The sequence below is a fragment of the Gasterosteus aculeatus genome, chromosome 17 (genome assembly GCF_964276395.1).
Source record: "Gasterosteus aculeatus chromosome 17, fGasAcu3.hap1.1, whole genome shotgun sequence".
Lineage (NCBI taxonomy): Eukaryota > Metazoa > Chordata > Actinopteri > Perciformes > Gasterosteidae > Gasterosteus > Gasterosteus aculeatus.
The window spans coordinates 726,850-746,849 of record NC_135705.1 but is presented as its reverse complement, the minus strand read 5'-3'; the positions used below and the strand labels follow the sequence as shown (position 1 = coordinate 746,849).

General features: G+C 46.0%; 1 protein-coding gene across 3 annotated transcripts in view; it reads left to right on the top strand.

The window, feature by feature from the left end:
- Positions 1-20,000, top strand: part of pcbp4 (poly(rC) binding protein 4) — a 33,217-nt gene extending 13,217 nt beyond the window's left edge. The window contains exons 2-14 of one of the 3 annotated variants that reach the window (XM_078092628.1): positions 2,495-2,757; positions 2,942-2,965; positions 3,241-3,273; positions 6,853-6,969; positions 8,420-8,551; positions 8,714-8,842; positions 9,636-9,710; positions 10,853-10,924; positions 13,890-13,931; positions 14,037-14,115; positions 16,289-16,344; positions 16,551-16,720; positions 17,328-20,000. In XM_078092628.1, coding sequence (XP_077948754.1) covers positions 2,611-2,757; positions 2,942-2,965; positions 3,241-3,273; positions 6,853-6,969; positions 8,420-8,551; positions 8,714-8,842; positions 9,636-9,710; positions 10,853-10,924; positions 13,890-13,931; positions 14,037-14,115; positions 16,289-16,344; positions 16,551-16,720; positions 17,328-17,742 — 1,491 coding nt within the window. In that variant the 5' untranslated portion in view covers positions 2,495-2,610 and the 3' untranslated portion in view covers positions 17,743-20,000. Of the gene's footprint in view, positions 1-2,494; positions 2,758-2,941; positions 2,966-3,240; positions 3,274-6,852; positions 6,970-8,419; positions 8,552-8,713; positions 8,843-9,635; positions 9,711-10,852; positions 10,925-13,889; positions 13,932-14,036; positions 14,116-16,288; positions 16,345-16,550; positions 16,721-17,017; positions 17,238-17,327 lie in introns of those variants that run through there. The other 2 variants (XM_078092629.1, XM_078092630.1) reach the window with 2 other exon arrangements.

The window sequence follows — 20,000 nt, the reverse complement described above, 5'->3', positions numbered from 1 at the left end:
GCAATGAATCAAACATCTCAAACGCTCCCGTGACCCTCTGGTGCCGCCAATCGGCTTAATGGACCCGGTTATCGGATCTGGGCCCGATAACAACGAGCGCTCTGCTTCTGCGGAGCGTCTAATTGGATCACGAGTCCATCGCTTCCTGCTCGTTCGTCCCCCAGAAGAGGGCCCCTCCCCCCCGAGGGGGGTCCATGTTTCCGTCTCCGGTGTCCTGATTTATCCTCGTCTGTCCAAAGGACGTGTCCGTGCAGAGACGGGAGACGTGTCTCTGGATCCGAGCGGCTCAGTGAGCGCTTGATTTCTCCCCCAGAGAAAGACGACGGTAACGAGGGGGGGGGGGGGGGGGGGCAGCAGGGGGATTTTAGTGCGTCTGTGTGTTAAAAAGAACAGTGCAGTCGTGGTGCCGTGCTTTAAAATATATATATTTATATATATATATATATATATATATATATATATTAATATATATATATATAATATTAATATATATTAATATATATATATAATATTAATATATATTAATATATATATATAATATTAATATATATTTATATATGCCTTAACATAATGTTTACGATGCGCGTGTCACACAGAACATATGACAATAATAATTAATAACGCAGTGGTCACTTCACATCTTTCAGCGGTTTATTCTTATGAACACACGATTCACTCGTTTCAAATGTTGTATTTCACATTTCTACGTCGCTGAAAACAATTGGTTTATTTCACTTTACCTGATGGATGATTTATTTTCTATTAATCAACCTGAATGTTCTTTCATTATAAAGAGTTTATATTAATATGAATTAAATGTATTTATTAGGTGGATAAACTCATTTCAGCTGATTTCTTTCTGATAAATTCAGGCTTCAGGAATTAAATTCATTTCAGCCTTGAAATGTTCCGTAACTTTACTTTACGTAAATTAGGTCCACTTCGCTTTGATGGGACGTGTTCTCACTTCCCAGGATCCTTTTCTGTTTTTTGTTTCAAAAAATAACAATTAGACTTTTACACGCTCACCTCAACTTGAATCGCACGTCGGAATGAAGATCAGCGTCAGTTTAAATGTGTCTGAGCCGGTTTGTTCCACCGGTCGGTGAAGGAACGCCGCGTCTTTCTGTTTCCGTCCCCGTGGTTACAGACGGACGCAGCTCCGTGTGAACAATTACAACACAAACCAAATCTGTGGTTGCTTTTGTTTTCATGTAGCGTGCACACATGAACATGCACATACTGATATAAATGTATTTATCATTACATGCTCCTGAAATAATCATCAGCAGCGGGAAACTGGGTCACTGAAGAAAAGGACGCATGAATGTATTAAATATGAGGAGCAAAGGTCCCGTACGGAGCGCACACGCTGTGTCAATGATTAATGCTGCACAACAATTGGACACTTTTTATCTGCTTTAATGTCGACACATGAAGACATCAGCTGATCTGCAGGACGACAACGTCTCACATTTATTCTTCCTTCTCTTAGTTTGACTAAAAATCCCGTCTGTACGCGTGTGTGTGTGTGTGCGTGTGTGTGTGCGTGTGTGTGCATGCGTGCGTGCGTGCGTGTGTGTGTGTGTGTGTGTGTGTGTGTGTGCGTGTGTGTGTGCGTGTACGCGCGTGTGTGTGTGCTTGTATGTGTGTGTGTCTGCGTATGTGTGTGTGTGTGTCTGCAGCTGTTTTTACTTTGTGCAGAAGCATCTGAGAGTTTCAGTAATTGAAAGGTTTCTGTTCTCAGCTTCTCTGTCACGCACACAAAAGACCTGCATGTCTCTCACATACGTGCACTCGTCACTCAAACCAAACACACACACACACTCAAAGTACACACACTCAAAGTACACACACTATGAATTCCTGCACAGCGACTTGCAGAAACACCGATGGAACGCTTCAGCCTCGCTCAGCATCAGCGCTCTTTCTTTCTCTCTGGCGTTTGTGCGTTTGTGTCGCCTCGCGTGCAGCCGTTGCGCATCGTGTTCTGTGACCTACTTCTGTCTGTCGGTGCAGGTGAGGATACAGACATACTGTGGGGGGGGGGCTCTGGCTTCATCACGCTGGAGCGGCAACATTCAGGCTTTTTACAACAACACAACAACAACAACAACAACACAATCCCAATTTATCGTTAAGTTAACGAGTCACTTAAGAAACACTTAACGACTTCGCTCCTGCTGCTCCGTAATGTTCAATCGGTGAGTCCTCGTGGATTCAGACGTTAACACACGCTGTGGTTTACATGGAGGACACACACACAGACACACACAGACACACACACACACACACACACAGACACACACGCACACACACGGGTGTTTCTCATGAATCCGCTTCCACCACAACCTCACCGACACGACGCCGGCGTCTCCGCGTGTTTGTCTCATTCTTCTGAAGTGAAGCTTGTGCGTTTGTCTGTTTGTGTTGGAGGTTCCCCTTAAATCTTCGTCACTGTTCCTCCTCCTCGTCCTCCTCCTTCTCCACACAGTGTGAAAGAACCAGGACCTGAGATCACGGATCAGGGTTCTCCTCCGCCGGGTTATCCAAACGTTTCTCTGTGAAGTCCTGGACGCCTCCGTACGCCTGCGGGGGCCTTGGACCTTCATGCGTCTCCCAGTGGCAGAGTGCACCCACACCTCCACCCACCACACCACCTCCTCCTCCACCACCACCACCATGAGCTGCGAGCAGGAGTTTGGAGACGGAGCGATGGGAGTCACGCTCACGCTGCGCCTCCTCATGCACGGAAAGGTGAGATTCCTCCTCGGACCCCGAAGCAGACGGGGACCCTCCACCTTTTCTTCTCCATTCAAAACACGTGGAGGAGGAAAGAGGTGTTTCTGTTTTTAAACCACGCAGAGATCTGAATGATTCGCCTCGTCGTGTTTCTCTGTCTGTCCTCTGAGGATTAACAGTCGTCCTCTTCCCTCCACAGGAAGTAGGAAGCATCATCGGCAAGGTGAGTTCCACATCTTCTCAACCTCAGATATTTCCTTCACATTTCCAAGCAGAGATCTCCGTAGAATATTAAGAGTAGCAGCTCCAGCAGCTCCAGCTACAGACACACGGTTCCTCGCCCTGTACGGGGCGACGCCCGCCTGCATGGGGGTCAACAGGTCGTGTGAGGGGTCCTTGCCGTCCGTCCGGACGCAGCTCCTCCTCGTCCCGTTCTTCAGTTCTTCTACCGTCGATGTTCTTACTGTCATCGTTGTTCTGATCTTTGTCTCTCCACAGAAAGGGGAAACGGTGAAGAGAATACGAGAGGAGGTAAGACGGCGCCACTTACCCCCCTTCCTCGCCATTCTATCGCCCCCCCCCCCCCCCCCCATACTGTGCCAATCTGTACCGGAGCTGTGAGACAACAGGGAGCCGTTTCTTCTCCACTAAAATCCCCTCTGATCAGAATCCTCCCGTCATATCGGCCTATTTTTGGAGAGCGAGTTAAACATCAGAAGGCGTATTTTTGATGTTGGTCACGTTCACGTCTTCGGCTGTCGAAGCTGTCGGTGAAGACAGCCGTGAAACGGAAGATGTGGAGCTTCCCTCTGGAATACGTGTCCTCCACGTCGATGAGGGGAACCGGGACGCAAATAGAGAGAGAGATGAAGAGATAAAGACAGAGATATAAAGAGATAAAGACAGAGAGATGAAGAGATAAAGACAGAGAGATGAAGAGATAAAGACAGAGAGATGAAGAGATAAAGACAGAGATATAAAGAGATAAAGACAGAGAGATGAAGAGATAAAGACAGAGATATAAAGAGATAAAGACAGAGAGATGAAGAGATAAAGACAGAGAGATGAAGAGATAAAGACAGAGAGATGAAGAGATAAAGACAGAGATATAAAGAGATAAAGACAGAGAGATGAAGAGATAAAGACAGAGAGATGAAGAGATAAAGACAGAGAGATGAAGAGATAAAGACAGAGATATAAAGAGATAAAGACAGAGAGATGAAGAGATAAAGACAGAGATATAAAGAGATAAAGACAGAGAGATGAAGAGATAAAGACAGAGAGATGAAGAGATAAAGACAGAGAGATGAAGAGATAAAGACAGAGATATAAAGAGATAAAGACAGAGAGATGAAGAGATAAAGACAGAGATATAAAGAGATAAAGACAGAGAGATGAAGAGATAAAGACAGAGAGATGAAGAGATAAAGACAGAGAGATGAAGAGATAAAGACAGAGATATAAAGAGATAAAGACAGAGAGATGAAGAGATAAAGACAGAGAGATGAAGAGATAAAGACAGAGATATAAAGAGATAAAGACAGAGAGATGAAGAGATAAAGACAGAGATATAAAGAGATAAAGACAGAGAGATGAAGAGATAAAGACAGAGAGATGAAGAGATAAAGACAGAGATATAAAGAGATAAAGACAGAGAGATGAAGAGATAAAGACAGAGAGATGAAGAGAGACTCAGAAACCAACAGAACCCATTTTGTATTTCACGAGCTCCCGTGAGATTTGGCTGATTATAAGACGCTGGACGTCGTTCTACGTGTCGGACCTTCGTCCCGTGGTCACGTTGTTGGATTCCTCCTCTGGAACGTCGGACGCTTGCCGCAGTCGCGTGAATATTTAAACACGGTGGATCCATAACTTCAGATGTTTGCTGCGTTGGAAGGGAAGCGGCACGTCGGTGACTCGTTAATATGCGTATAGGTTGAAGGAGACGTGAGGCCTTCAAGAGATCATCTCCAAACAGGAGATGAAGAAAGAGGTGGTGAGGCACAGTGTGCGCTGGATACACGGTATGAGGTGTTGTGTCACCAAATCCTTATTGTTGGATTGCTGAAGTCCTCCTGAGTCTTTAAAATAAGTCTCACAGCTGCTTCCTGTGTGTCGTCAACAAGGAGACAACTGTCCTCACTAGTTCTCTGCCTGCCAGGAAGACGTAATAATCATAACAATCCACAGAAAAACAATCAAGGGATGAATAGTTTTAGAAACGTTTGTCTTCAGGGACAGAGAGTTGTGTTTTAGTCTGTGTGTCACGGGAACACAACCAGGAAAAAGAAAGTGACCATATAAGGGTCACGTAGAGACGGCGTGTAGCCCCGCCCTAAAGCGCCCCTGCTCTATGGTCTATTAGAGACCTGTCAATCAGCGTGTAGCCCCGCCCTAAAGCGCCCCCTGCCCTATGGTCTATTAGAGACCTGTCAATCAGCGTGTAGCCCCGCCCTAAAGCGCCCCCTGCCCTATGGTCTATTAGAGACCTGTCAATCAGCGTGTAGCCCCGCCCTAAAGCGCCCCCTGCCCTATGGTCTATTAGAGACCTGTCAATCAGCGTGTAGCCCCGCCCTAAAGCGCCCCCTGCCCTATGGTCTAATAGAGACCTGTCAATCAGCGTGTAGCCCCGCCCTAAAGCGCCCCCTGCTCTATGGTCTATTAGAGACCTGTCAATCAGTGTGTAGCCCCGCCCTAAAGCGCCCCCTGCCCTATGGTCTATTAGAGACCTGTCAATCAGCGTGTAGCCCCGCCCTAAAGCGCCCCCTGCCCTATGGTCTAATAGAGACCTGTCAATCAGCGTGTAGCCCCGCCCTAAAGCGCCCCCTGCTCTATGGTCTATTAGAGACCTGTCAATCAGTGTGTAGCCCCGCCCTAAAGCGCCCCCTGCCCTATGGTCTATTAGAGACCTGTCAATCAGCGTGTAGCCCCGCCCTAAAGCGCCCCCTGCCCTATGGTCTATTACATAGTATTGTGGGCAGAACACACATTTAGTGTATTTTTCTTATTTCTCTATTTGTATCCTTGATTCCCCAGAAGAGCCATAAATCAGCTCAAACCCACCAAACCTTCCACTCATCACGTTCCACATGTGGAAGCATCTGGAGCAGCTGGTTTGTTCACACATCTCATGGAACATTAAACAAATAGACCAGTATTTATTAAGTTTACTTGAGCTGGTAGAGCAGCATGTGGTCGCGTTATCAAGAGAAACACAGAGTCCACTAAACTGTTGTCAGAACGGGAAGGAAAGGAAAGGAGGGGAGACGGATTACTGATTGGATGAAAGGATGAAACAAGTGATTGACAGGTGACGAGAGTGGACGGATGAATTATGCATTTGAATTTATGCATAATTGGTTGGTTTTATTTTGAAAAGCCAGTGTTCATCAACACGTGTGACTCAGGATTCACTTTAGAAACAAAAGAGACGGAATCAACTAGTTTAAGATTTCTCCCTCTAAAGAGCCCCCCCCCTCCCTCCCCCCCTCGTACTATATTACTGCACCTTCTGGATATCTTCACCTTCTCCTCAAATATTTGCACCACCTTTCTCCCCCCTTCTTTAGCTCTCACTCTCCTTTCCCTTCCTCCTCCTTCCTTTAAATAATAAAAATAACGCTCCTCTCATTTCCGGGCCTCCCGTCTTCCTCCCGTCATCGTCGTCTTCAGGAATAATCTCTCTCCTCTAATCTCCTCAAATATATTCTCACCGCCTTTTCATTTCCTCCCCCCCTCGTCCACCTCCTCTCCTGGAAAAACTTTGATTTACTACGTCTACTACTCCCTCTCTCCCTCCCTCTCCTCCCCTCCAGCCTCCTCCTACTCCCTCTCTCCCTCCCTCTCCTCCCCTCCAGCCTCCTCCTAATCCCTCTCTCTCCTCCCGCATCACAGGTGAGTCTCCTTTCAGTCAGGGGGGAGCAGTGTGTGGTCTCCTCCCACATATCTGTCCCTCCTCTCCGCCTCCTCCTGCCCATCGACCTCCCCCCTCCCTCGTAACTCACCTCCATGCTTCCTCCCCAATGTGACCCCCCCCCTCCCCCACACCCAAAATGAATAATTTCCCACAACCCCCCCCCCTCCCTTGTTCCTCCCTGTGGCCCACAGAGCAGTGCGAGGATCAACATCTCAGAGGGTTCCTGTCCAGAGAGAATCATCACCATCACGGGACCAACGGACTGCGTCCTCAGGGCCTTCAGCATGATCGCCGCCAAGCTGGAGGAGGTAGAGACACACACGCACGCACACACACACACGCACGCACACAGACACACACGCACGCACAGACACACACACACAGACACACACACACAGACACACACGCACACACACACACACACGCACGCACACACGCACGCACGCACACACAGACACACACGCACACACACGCACGCACACACACGCACAAACACGCACACACGCACACACACACGCACACACACGCACACGCGCACACACACGCACACGCACACACACACACGCACACACACACACACACGCACACACACACAGACACACACGCACACACACACACACACGCACGCACACACGCACGCACGCACACACAGACACACACGCACACACACGCACGCACACACACGCACAAACACGCACACGCGCACACACACACACAGACACACACACACACGCACACACACACACACAGACACACACACACACGCACACACACACACACAGACACACACACACACGCATGCACACACACACACACACAGACACACACACACACACGCACACACACACACACAGACACACACACACACGCACACACACACACACAGACACACACACACACACGCATGCACACTGACCTTCTGCTAAGCCCCGCCCCTTTTAGCTTAGCGGGAGGAGGATGTTTAACTGAAGTTGGAAGGTTTAAAGAAGGACACGAGGTGACAAATAGAGAGATTATAAAAAGGGATTAAATAAAGAACATAGATTATATTTCTCTGCTTTCTGTATTTCAACACATCCAAAGCGACTTGAAGTGCATTTGAACCATAAGGATACAAACTGATTTCATCTGTAAAATATAAAGGAGAAGATGTCACAATGATGGATTTTTCTCAACACCCCAAAGATTCAATCAGGGAGAAAGTGAGACATATTTTAGATGAATTGGAGGACGGCAGATGTGAACACGTGAGAAGAAACGTGAGAGGAGCAGTGATGGAGATGTGAGATTAATCCAGAGAGAAGAAAACTCACTGAGGACTGTGATGTAATAAATGTGATGATGAGGTCACGGTGTGATGTCATGTGACGTGGTGATGTCACATGGGGATGTTCACCGTTTCACCTGTTTTTAATGGTATTTACATATTTATGTTTCATACATTATTGTCCCAAAATAAAAATATAATGCAAAGAGTAAAGTGATATTCGGATCAATAGATATACTTATTTCATAAAAAAATGAAAAATGAATAAATAAAAGGCACTATTCAATGATTAATAAATAGGGAAAAACAAGTTTTAAACAAGTTTTAAAAATAGTACATTTTTAATTTGGAATATCAGTTGTAATAATTTATGAATTCCTACTTGATGTGTTTTTATTAAACTTTTTGCACATGCTTGATTTAGCATCTTCTCTCATGCGTGTCCAACGTGACGCTAATTACTTCATCTGAGTTCTGTTTTTCTCTTCCAGGACCTTTCGGCGCTGGTGGCCAACGGCACGGTGACCAGCAGGCCTCCCGTCTCCTTACGGCTGGTCATCCCGGCCAGCCAGTGCGGCTCCCTCATCGGAAAGGGCGGCTCCAAGATCAAGGAGATCCGGGAGGTGGGTCCAACGTTACGGGGAACCGGTTCTGGTTCCTCTGCTTGTTCAAATCAGCACTCGTGAACTGCGTAATGTTCAGCTATACGTTGTGTGCGTGTGTGTGTGTGTGTGTGCGTGCGTGTGTGTGTGTGTGTGCGTGCGTGTGTGTGTGCGTGTGCACAGACGACAGGTGCCCAGGTGCAGGTGGCAGGTGACCTCCTTCCCAACTCCACAGAGCGAGAGGTGACGATATCAGGGAGCCAGGACGCCATCATCCAGTGTGTTAAACTCATCTGCACTGTGATCCTCGAGGTACGCGCCGCTGAGTGTGTGTGTGCGAGTGTGTGTGCGTGTGTGTCAAGTTGTGTGACAGAAGACCTTCCTCAGTCTCCTTCTAACTGGAAAACACATGATCTCCCTTGGATTCCTTTTTCTAATCAGCGTGATAATAAAGTTTTAATTTGACCGTGTTTGGATGAATGTTCTGTTAGTTTCCTGCCGCAGGGACGGTCGATGCAAACGAGCAGTTATTTTACTCCGTTACGGCCGAGAGGTCACATCATAACCTGATAACCACATCAAAATATAAAGGGGTTTTTGTCATCATTCTAAATGCACTAAAAAACGCCACAATATTTAGTTTTTATATGTGCATGTCATTAATTTAATGTTGATGATTCAGAATTATTAGTGTAATTATTTCACAGTGGTGGAAATAAAACATTTATTTTATTATCTTTGTACATTTTTACATTTCATAAAAACCGTGACACAGAAACGTCCTAAAGTAAATAATAATGTGATGATATTTCTGAGTTGATTATTCTTCAACATATTCACCCAAACAAATAAAAGATCATGTTAAAAAGTACCTAAAGCTTACAAGGGTCACCTTCTCTCCTACGTCCACTTCCTCTTCCTCTCCTACTTCCACTTCCTCTTCCTCTCCTACTTCCTCTTCCTCTCCTACTTCCTCTTCCTCTCCTACTTCCACTTCCTCTTCCTCTCCTGCTTCCACTTCCTCTTCCTCTCATACTTCTACTTCCTCTCCTACTTCCTCTTCATCTCCTACTTCCACTTCCTCTTCCTCTGCTTGTCTCCTCAGTCTCCGCCGAAGGGAGCGACCATCCCGTACCGACCCGGCCCGAGCCCGGGAACCGTGCTGCTGTCAGGGAACCAGGTGAGGAGGGAGGGGGGGGTGTCATTCCGTATCATCTGACTATATATATACAGTCTATGCTCACCACTAATCTATATATATTAGTGGGGGGCATAGATTCATTTCTTTAATATAGATTAATCTCACTGTAATCTTGGAATTAATCTAGATTAATCTAGATTAAAATGGCTCATTTGATGTGTGCTACCCAAATAATTACTAAAAGTCAGTCTTTGAGAACAGGTTTCTCAAGCCAGGTGGCACATGAGACCAGGGGCGTGCTGGTCACGTATTCTCCTCATGATAGTTCGCCTAGCGGGTAGTTTGTAGGACGGATCACCTGTGGCCGCCTGAAGAACAAGCTCGAGCCCGTCATCTTCTACCACGCTGGTGGCGATCCACTGAGCGAGGACATTCGTTAGCTTGGCCGATGGAGCCGTGCTGACGGGCTCGCCTCGGTGTCACTCAAACATAGTAGTTTGACGACGACTCTTCCCCTGCATCAGTGCTGGGCCCGGCATCTTCCGCGTTAGCTAAGCGATGCTTTGCGTTTAGCTGGTATTTGAGACTTGAAGAACTTCTACAGTAAACTAATTCCTGTTTGCACACGGTGCAAACAACCTTCGTCTTGTCGAGGTTTCCATTGGGAAGCTTCTTAAAAATAAATTTTCCCTGAAGCAAACCCGGTGACTTCGTAGCTGCATCCATGCTAGCACGTCTCGTTCTTGGCTAGTAAACATCCGCGCTCGTAGGTGAACATCCAGAATATCAAGGTGAAAATCATCATAGCTTGCGTAGCATAGACCCAGCTCCCAACCCAACTTTGAGAATAGATTATCGGCAGTATTTCTTCTTTATCGCTGATAAGAGTCTCACCATAACGCAGCAGGTTACCGCCGATAACGGCCCACCACTAATATATATATATATAATATATATATGTGTGTGTAAATATTTGTATATTATAATCGAACCACAACATTTTAATTTCAATTCATTTTATTTTGTCCAGCCCAAAAATTGCAAATGACGAATGTTGCTCAGAGGGCTTCAGTCGGTACACATGCGACATCCTCTGTCCAGAAACGCTCTCATCGCCGCAGGAAAAACTCCCCAAAAGGGAGTCCACGGTCCTCTTGACTCTTCTGCTTGTGTCTCCGAAGGTGTTCGAGGCGTCGGACTTCGGCTCCCACCCTCTGTTCTCCATGGCCCAGGGAGGAGTGGACCTCCAGCAAGTACGCCCACCTGGGAGGGCAAGGGAGGGGGGCAAGGGTCAAAGGTCATGTCTTATAACACTTGACACCTGCTTTAAAATATATGGTTAAAGGATTTCGAAATGCAGGATCCTCATTGTGTAAAATATATCACTGCTTTCATTCATCTATTTTTCTTGACATTTTCGTCAACACATAAATCCTCATTTTCAATATGGCCGCCGCGCTTTGTTTTATGCCGGCAGTAAATCAACCGATCCTCCTCGTCTGGTGGAGCGCTGAGCCGAGCGGGTCAAAGAGTCAGGGACGAACCTCAATCACCAGAGTACCGATAAAAAGATGCTGTGACCAAACACACACGCACACAACACACACACACACACACACACACGCACACAGACACACACACACACACACACACACACACACACACACACAGACCCTCTCGATGGGAGCTGGAAGTCTCCTTCTTGAGATGTTCTGGCTTCAAGCAACAATCGGCCTTAAAAACAATCAACATCCCCCTTTTACAATGATTTTATTCAATGTTGTTATTCATATTTTTTATTCCGTATGGGCACAAATGCGTCCAAATAACAATATGTGAATAGACCCTTAAAAACAGAAGAAAACGTTTCGTCAAAAGCGAAATGAGTAAATAGAATAAAAATAAGAAATTAAGTGATAGTTTGACAGAATATTTTAAATAATGGCGTATATTATATTAATTTAATAAATAACGCTTCTAATTCATAATTTAAGCTGCAAGAGGTGAATCATCTGTTTGCATTCGTTCTCACATGCAGCCCTCATTCCAGATTATTACTTCTTAATGATGATATTACTCAGAATCTATTTAATTTAGCAGATTTAAGAGTGAAAGCAAAAGTTTAGCAGGTAACGTTATTTTAAACAATTAGAAGTAATTTGTGCATATAAGTGATGATGTCATATGTTAGTGTCACAAAAAGATTAACATGTGATGAGAAACGAGGACACATGTGTTGAAGTACAGCAAATTTAAATATTATACCCAAATCTAAATATATTAATCCTTATTTGATACATTGAAGGTAAAGAATCCTGTTTTTATTTCCAATACAAATGCCTGCTCCCTTTCATGTACAAATACATTTGTGTCTAATTTCTTTTCTTAGTAACACATTTACATTGACAAGAATTATTGGTTTATTTCAAAAATATATTTTTTAGAATTCGATATCATCTTGTTGGATGTTGGATAGATGGAGTTTAAAGCCCCTTGTTGAGTCACATATTGGGCCTGAAGCCTTCAGCCTCCCTCTCAGATCCATGCTGCATCAAACACATGAATATTCATGAGAGTCCAGCGTCGTTAATTAAAATGTGTATTTACAACATTTGAGTTTGAAAGGGTCTTTTATCAAACAGTCATTAACGGCGAGGAACGCTGCTGAAGGCCGAGTGGATCCATCACAGCATCCGGAGCGCAGCCGTGACTCCGTTAGCCCTCTCTGATCGGTTAATAGCATGTTAGTGTGCTGATTCATTTATTTATTACACGAGCGACGCCCACAATCCATGTGACCATCGTAACACCAGTGAACTCTTGCTTTGACAAAATACTCATCAATTATGTCGATTTTAAACTCGTTAACACATTCCAATTTAATTCTATTAATAATTGATGACGGGCATGATGGGTTGGCCGTCACTATGCGCCGCGGTTGCTAGGGAACGGGAATATCTACCAGCATTTTCTTTTTATGTGTTTGTGCATTCAGGGCAGACAGATTTAAATGCGCATAGAAATATGAATATTTACGAGCAAATCCGCGGATACTGAGATGCTGAAAAGTCTGAGGTTTCTCGTCTCGTCTCTGGTAAAAACCTGTCGATCAGTGAGCAGCCGTCTGTTTGACTCTACGTGGACCATCAGTCACTGAATGAACATCATGCTGTACTGAAGAAGACTGTAAACTAGAGACTGAGACCATGAACTCATGTTTACAACGTTTACTGAGGGAATAAATCCAGAGAGAAGTAGAGTCATTTCCTCATAGACGTCTATGGGAGCAGAGGAGTCGCCCCCTGCTGCTCACTACAGAGAAGTAGAGTCATTTCCTCATAGACGTCTATGGGAGCAGAGGAGTCGCCCCCTGCTGGTCACTACAGAGAAGTAGAGTCATTTCCTCATAGACGTCTATGGGAGCAGAGGAGTCGCCCCCTGCTGGTCACTACAGAGAAGTAGAGTCATTTCCTCATAGACGTCTATGGGGGCAGAGGAGTCGCCCCCTGCTGGTCACTACAGAGAAGTAGAGTCATTTCCTCATAGACGTCTATGGGGGCAGAGGAGTCGCCCCCTGCTGGTCACTACAGAGAACGCAGCTTTAACACATGAAGCTTTGACTTCACTTGGCAGAAGCAGCAGTTGATGACTGATAACTGCTCTGAAATCTGTCATATCCTCAGGGAGTGATGTTAAAAATCAAGGAGAATAAATAACGTGTAAAACATTTACATGTATGTTTGTTGAAGACGTGGAACCCAAACAAAACTAAGATAAACTAAAGGAAAATCGACATCAACTTACACACAACACAAGGTTGGAAATGAATGAAAATAAAGATTGTTACCACTAAATATAACGTGCAGGTCATCTGTTACCTCATGATTTTTGATCATCTTTATGACAGGTGTCACTTTCCTTTGATTTATGGTAAACTCCTGCTATAATAAATAATACACATGAAATGATGTGCAGAGGTTTGCAGTGTTTCACATAATCACTAATAGACACGAAGCTCCCCCGGTCATTACTCACAGTAAAGCAAATATGTTTTGTATTGCAGGTTTTCCCCAATCTTAAGTTTGAATATGAAAATGAGTTGAATTTATATTGATTGAATGATTGATTGAATATCTATTGAATAGATAACAACTCATGCGATAGAGAGAGAATCGAGATCTTTGGTTTCCTCTTATTTTCTTCATTTTTCTGTTCCAGACCTACGCCATACAGAGTCACTACGGCATTCCACATTCAGAGGTCAACAATTCATATTCTCTGCCATTATGATGCTATCCCCATTTGTACATATATGTATAATATGGTAAATATATATTTACCACTGTGTCTTTCTCCTTTTTCTAGTTAGCAAAGCTTCACCAGTTGTCAATGCAGCAACAGGGTCTCGCCCCCATGAACCAATCAGCTACACAAGTTCTATCTGGTATGTACAAACACACAGACACACAACTCAAGATAACAATAGATACTAAAAGATTAAAGATAGTTTAATATTTGTACGAATCAACCCAGAGATGATTTTTTTTTTGTCCATTGAATCAATGGACTTTAAATAGGAAGCTGTGACATCACATAGTCCCTTCTTTATGGTTGAAGACCTGTCAATCAGCGTGTAGCCCCGCCCTAAAGCGTCCCCTGCTGTATGGTCTGTTTGACTCTACATGGACCATCATTCACTAAATGAACATCATGCTGTAATGAAACTAGAGACTGAGTCGGAGTCGCCCCCTGCTGGTCACTACAGAGAAGTAGAGTCATGTCCTCATAGACGTCTATGGGAGCAGAGGAGTCGCCCCCTGCTGGTCACTACAGAGAAGTAGTCATGTCCTCATAGACGTCTATGGGAGCAGAGGAGTCGCCCCCTGCTGGTCACTACAGAGAAGTAGAGTCATTTCCTCATAGACGTCTATGGGAGCAGAGGAGTCGCCCCCTGCTGGTCACTACAGAGAAGTAGAGTCATTTCCTCATAGACGTCTATGGGAGCAGAGGAGTCGCCCCCTGCTGGTCACTACAGAGAAGTAGAGTCATTTCCTCATAGACGTCTATGGGAGCAGAGGAGTCGCCCCCTGCTGGTCACTACAGAGAAGTAGAGTCATTTCCTCATAGACGTCTATGGGAGCAGAGGAGTCGCCCCCTGCTGGTCACTACAGAGAAGTAGAATCATTTCCTCATAGACGTCTATTGGAGCAGAGGAGTCGCCCCCTGCTGGTCACTACAGAGAAGTAGAGTCATTTCCTCATAGACGTCTATGGGAGCAGAGGAGTCGCCCCCTGCTGGTCACTACAGAGAAGTAGAGTCATTTCCTCATAGACGTCTATGGGAGTAGAGGAGTCGCCCCCTGCTGGTCACTACAGAGAAGTAGAGTCATTTCCTCATAGACGTCTATGGGAGCAGAGGAGTCGCCCCCTGCTGGTCACTACAGAGAAGTAGAGTCATTTCCTCATAGACGTCTATGGGAGCAGAGGAGTCGCCCCCTGCTGGTCACTACAGAGAAGTAGAGTCATTTCCTCATAGACGTCTATGGGAGCAGAGGAGTCGCCCCCTGCTGGTCACTACAGAGAAGTAGAGTCATTTCCTCATAGACGTCTATGGGAGCAGAGGAGTCGCCCCCTGCTGGTCACTACAGAGAAGTAGAGTCATTTTCTCATAGACGTCTATGGGAGCAGAGGAGTCGCCCCCTGCTGGTCACTACAGAGAAGTAGAATCATTTCCTCATAGACGTCTATTGGAGCAGAGGAGTCGCCCCCTGCTGGTCACTACAGAGAAGTAGAGTCATTTCCTCATAGACGTCTATGGGAGCAGAGGAGTCGCCCCCTGCTGGTCACTACAGAGAAGTAGAGTCATTTCCTCATAGACGTCTATGGGAGCAGAGGAGTCGCCCCCTGCTGGTCACTACAGAGAAGTAGAGTCATATTTGTGCTAATGTCCAGATACGTTTTAAATGATTGCTTGTCACGTGTAGAGAAGCTTTTCAAAATAAACCTCCCTCTTCATAGGAAACAACTTGTTATCTTTAGGAAATAAAACCCAACCCAACCCTTTAATTACTGTTTACTCTGCATTACTTTAATATTAAAGTCCCTTATGACTGAGAACATAAATATCACATGTGTTTTTATACGTTTAGATAACATTTATCCAATTTAAAGTGATTAAAACGAGCTTGGTTCCCATCAAAGCGATGAATACCTAATGCATCGATGATGATAATCAATAACGTGTGCGTCATATGTTCATTTTTATAGATGACTATTCGGGCTCAAACTATTTGCCAAACATTCAGATTATAACGGACGGACGATTATTCCAATGTGTCTCAGGTAGATAAGATAAGACACTTCAAGAGGAGCAAGGGAGCGTTAAAGGAGTGAAAGGGGAGAGGAAAGGAAGGAATGAAGGAGACAAAGAGAGGGAGAAAGGAAGGACAGTGGGAAGGAGAGCAGGACTGAGTGTCACAAAGAGGAAAGAAAAAGGATGAGAGAAGAAAAGGGAAAAGAGTGGAGGGAAAAAGTGTTTGAAAAGGATAATTGGTTAAACACCCCCCTCCTCCCCCCTTCCTCACCCGCCTCCCCCTTCCTCCCCTCCTCCTCTCTCAGGCGGGATGGACGCCAACTCCCAAACCACCTCACAGGAGCTCCTCATTCCAAACGACGTGAGTACGCCGTCACTGAAGCCCCGCCCCCAGGCTTTGATTGGACAATTATCTGGTTCCGACGTTTGGTTATTAATATATGTACATACGTCGGTTATCGTGGATACGATTATTTACTGCCTATTATAATACTCTGTAAGCATAGTATTGTATTTGTTCCTTTCTTGCACCTGCCCATCTAATCCGATCACTTCTGCTCACCTCAGCTGATTGGCTCCATCATCGGCCGCCAGGGCACCAAGATCAACGAGATCCGCCAGGTGTCCGGCGCCCAGATCAAGATCGGCAGCCAGATGGACGGCACCAGCGACCGGCACGTCACCATCACCGGCACGCCCATCTCCATCAACCTGGCTCAGTACCTCATCACCTCGTGGTAAGCACGAGGAAACCACCGCGACAGGTCACGTGATCAACCTGGGCCCGTCGATAAGAAACCAACATCAGAAGCATCGAGGCGTCGCCTTAGCATTAGCTCCTCGTGTTAGCGTTAGCCTCCTCATTTGGTTAAAGTTGAGTTCTGTCATTCATGTTCAATCTGCTGACAATAGTTAGTTGTAAGAAACCGACGTTAGCACGTGGACGCTAACGCCGACGTGGAGCTTTTGGTGTTTGTGTCTCTGAAGCTTCCATCCTAATAAATCTACAATGGTTTTGTTTCCTCCTCCCTAAGCCCCCCCCAAGCCATCACCCCAACTTATACAGCACCCCCCCCATCCGTACCGCGAACCCCCCTACAGTAATCTGTTGCAACCTCCAGCCAAACACACCTGTCTTATGATTTCTGTCAAACTTCCTTCAAATCATTTTTTAACTCTTTTTAAATATCCTGTTTGCTTTCTTTTAGGTTTCGTTTTTGTCTTTTTTTAACATGTCTTTTATTTAACCCTCTAACCTTCTCCATCCAAAACCCCCTTACCTCTCTCCTTCCCCTCCCTCCACCTCCCTCACCCCCACCCCCCCCCGTCCCTCCCCACCTCCAGTTTAGAGACCGCCAAATCCACTGCCCAGTCCTCCTCCATGCCGTCTCCCGTTGACCTGACCATGAGCTTCACCCAGCCCGCCCCCCCCGCCTCCTCCTCCTCCTCCTCCTCCTCCCCCCTGGCGGCGATGGGCGGCGCGCTGCCCCACGCTCAAATGCTGGCCGCCCCCTACGCCTTCCCCCTCTCCAGCCTCCTGGGGATGAAATCGTTCCCTTACCTGGCGCTCTCCTCCCCTCCCGCTTCAGCGGCGGCCGTCGGCGCCCCCGTGCTGCCGGGTGCCATGCAGACGGCGGCGGGCGGCCCGGCTCAGGCTCACGCGGCGGCGGCCGCGGCGCTGGCGTCCTACACGGCCAAGATCTCGTCCTCGGCCAACGGGATGAAGAAGCCGGAGAGGCAGAAGTTTGCGCCGTACTAAAGGAGGCGGAGCTAGCGAGGTAGCTTCCGGAAGGTCTTTTCCTTTGTTTTGATGGACGGGCGCGTTTATTGCCCTTCGGTTCCCCTCTCCCCTTCCTACTCTCTCACTTCTCTCCCCTCGGCCGCCGCGTCGGCTTTTCCTCCTCGACTTAACGCCGTCAAAGTGGGCGGATCGGAACCAGATTGAAGGCGTGGCTCGATGGCAGGCGGGGTCTGAGGCGTGACCGCGGCGGGTCGCTCGGGGTCAGAACCTCGTCCGGGCTCGACGCCTTAAGAGAACGAAGAGACTGTGGCAACCCGCTCAGAGGCCGCCGCTAGGAGCGGCCGTTGTTACAGACGGCGTCCGTCCGGCTCCGCCCAAACGTCCCGCCTCATTGAACCTCCACAGTCGGCTCGCTAGTCATTTGTGGGCCGGTTTTCTGACTCCGCTGAGATGCTAATTGGACGGTAGCGCGTCCCCTTGTAATGAACCCGTCCGGTCCTCCAATAATCCCACTTTGATGGCTTTTGGTCCCTCGTAGCTCCGCCCCTTACGGGTCGCAGCCCATGTTTAGGGGTCATTTGGGCCACAAAAGCCTGTGAAAGCCATACAGACTATTTAGCTTCTGCCTCCTTTCCCATCTCCTGCTCCCCTTTACTCTGTTGTATACTCTCGTATTTATTGACTCATATGAAGTATTTACATCACTGGTCACTAACACTGAGCTTCTCCTTCTACATGACGACCTTCTGCTTCCTGTCGGATCTTTTCTTTGATGGTTTTTTAAAACATACAACAGATTTAAGTCTGTTGCTGTTTTCTTCTCATTTGAAATGTGTTGTTTAAATTATTTTTTAACTTATTCAGAGAAGTTTTACGTTCAGAGTTTTAGAAAACAAAAGATCCTTTTCCCAACGTGGCTGCAAGGTAAATACCTTCTTTTTTATAGTTGTTCACGGAACATTTATGCTGATAACCAGATGTTTTGTTGGATAGAAGAGTAGTGTTTTCACTTGTGAGCTCACACACACACACACACACACACACACACACACACACACACACGTCTTGACGCTGCCTGTCGACTGAACATCCACAGAACTAGAATGAAGTAGAACCACCACGTCACATTAAGGGCTGGACACAGAATAAGACTGCAGGGGATTTTCATCCAAATTAAAGGTGCAACACTTTTATTTACATGTGATGTGTAAAGAGAAGCAGCACCAACATGTCAGCTTCCTGTCAATCGATCAATACTTGTGATCGATCAGGTGGGCTGTGGAACCACAGTGTGACACCAGGCAGCCTGTAGACGTAAAGACAATCCGCCACTCAGGGTGACATCAAATAAGTGATGAGAACGCAGAAACCTTTACACTTGATTTGTTATTAGTTCATTTTGAGACTTTATAAAAAAAATATGCTAATTTGTTGCAGCATTTTTACAAAATTGTTGAGTGTTGATAAAATAGATTTTCATGTTGACAAAATTCTTTCCATCTGCTGAATTTATTTAACTGAATCTTCATAATTCATCAAATATCCATATTGTCCATCGGTCGCAAAGTGGAGAACATTGAGGTACTTGAATATTTCCAATTCCAATATTTTTATGCTTTATGTTGTACTTATGCTGTACCCCCCCCCCCCCCCCCCCCCACTCACAGTACATTTTACTGACAGTACTTTGTTTTGCATGCGTGTGATTGTTGCACATTAGTGCGCCTCTTCTCTCTGCAGATGGACACCAGGTCAAAGTTCACGTTGTTCTACTTCTTCCAGTTCTGTGCCGAAGGTGGAGCAGCTTTTATTCGGAAGTCCAATCTTTTATTTTTTCATTCCAGCTGGAGTAATGCTGCATGTTTGCTTGGCCTCACTAACACAAACACACACACGTAGGCCTGAAAACACACAATTGCCGATTCAATTAGTTTGACGCACACAGACACACACAGACTCCTCTTCACTGACAGCGTGAAGTAAAAGCAATACTACACTCGTTGGCAGACAAATATGCACAAGTGTGTACTTTCACCTGTAACAACTACATTTGTATTTTGTTTACACGATGATGACGCCGATGACGTGTTGTATTAAACAAGCTCACTTATTTTTATAACCTCGTTGATGAACTGTGGACGGCGTGTTTTAATCTCACTTCTCCGTCCTTTCCACTCGTCTTCTCCCATTTCTCTTTCCGTCTTTTGTCTTTCGTCCATCTGCATGTGTCCAACTTGAATTAATGTCTATGCAACAACAAATAAAACAACCTATGA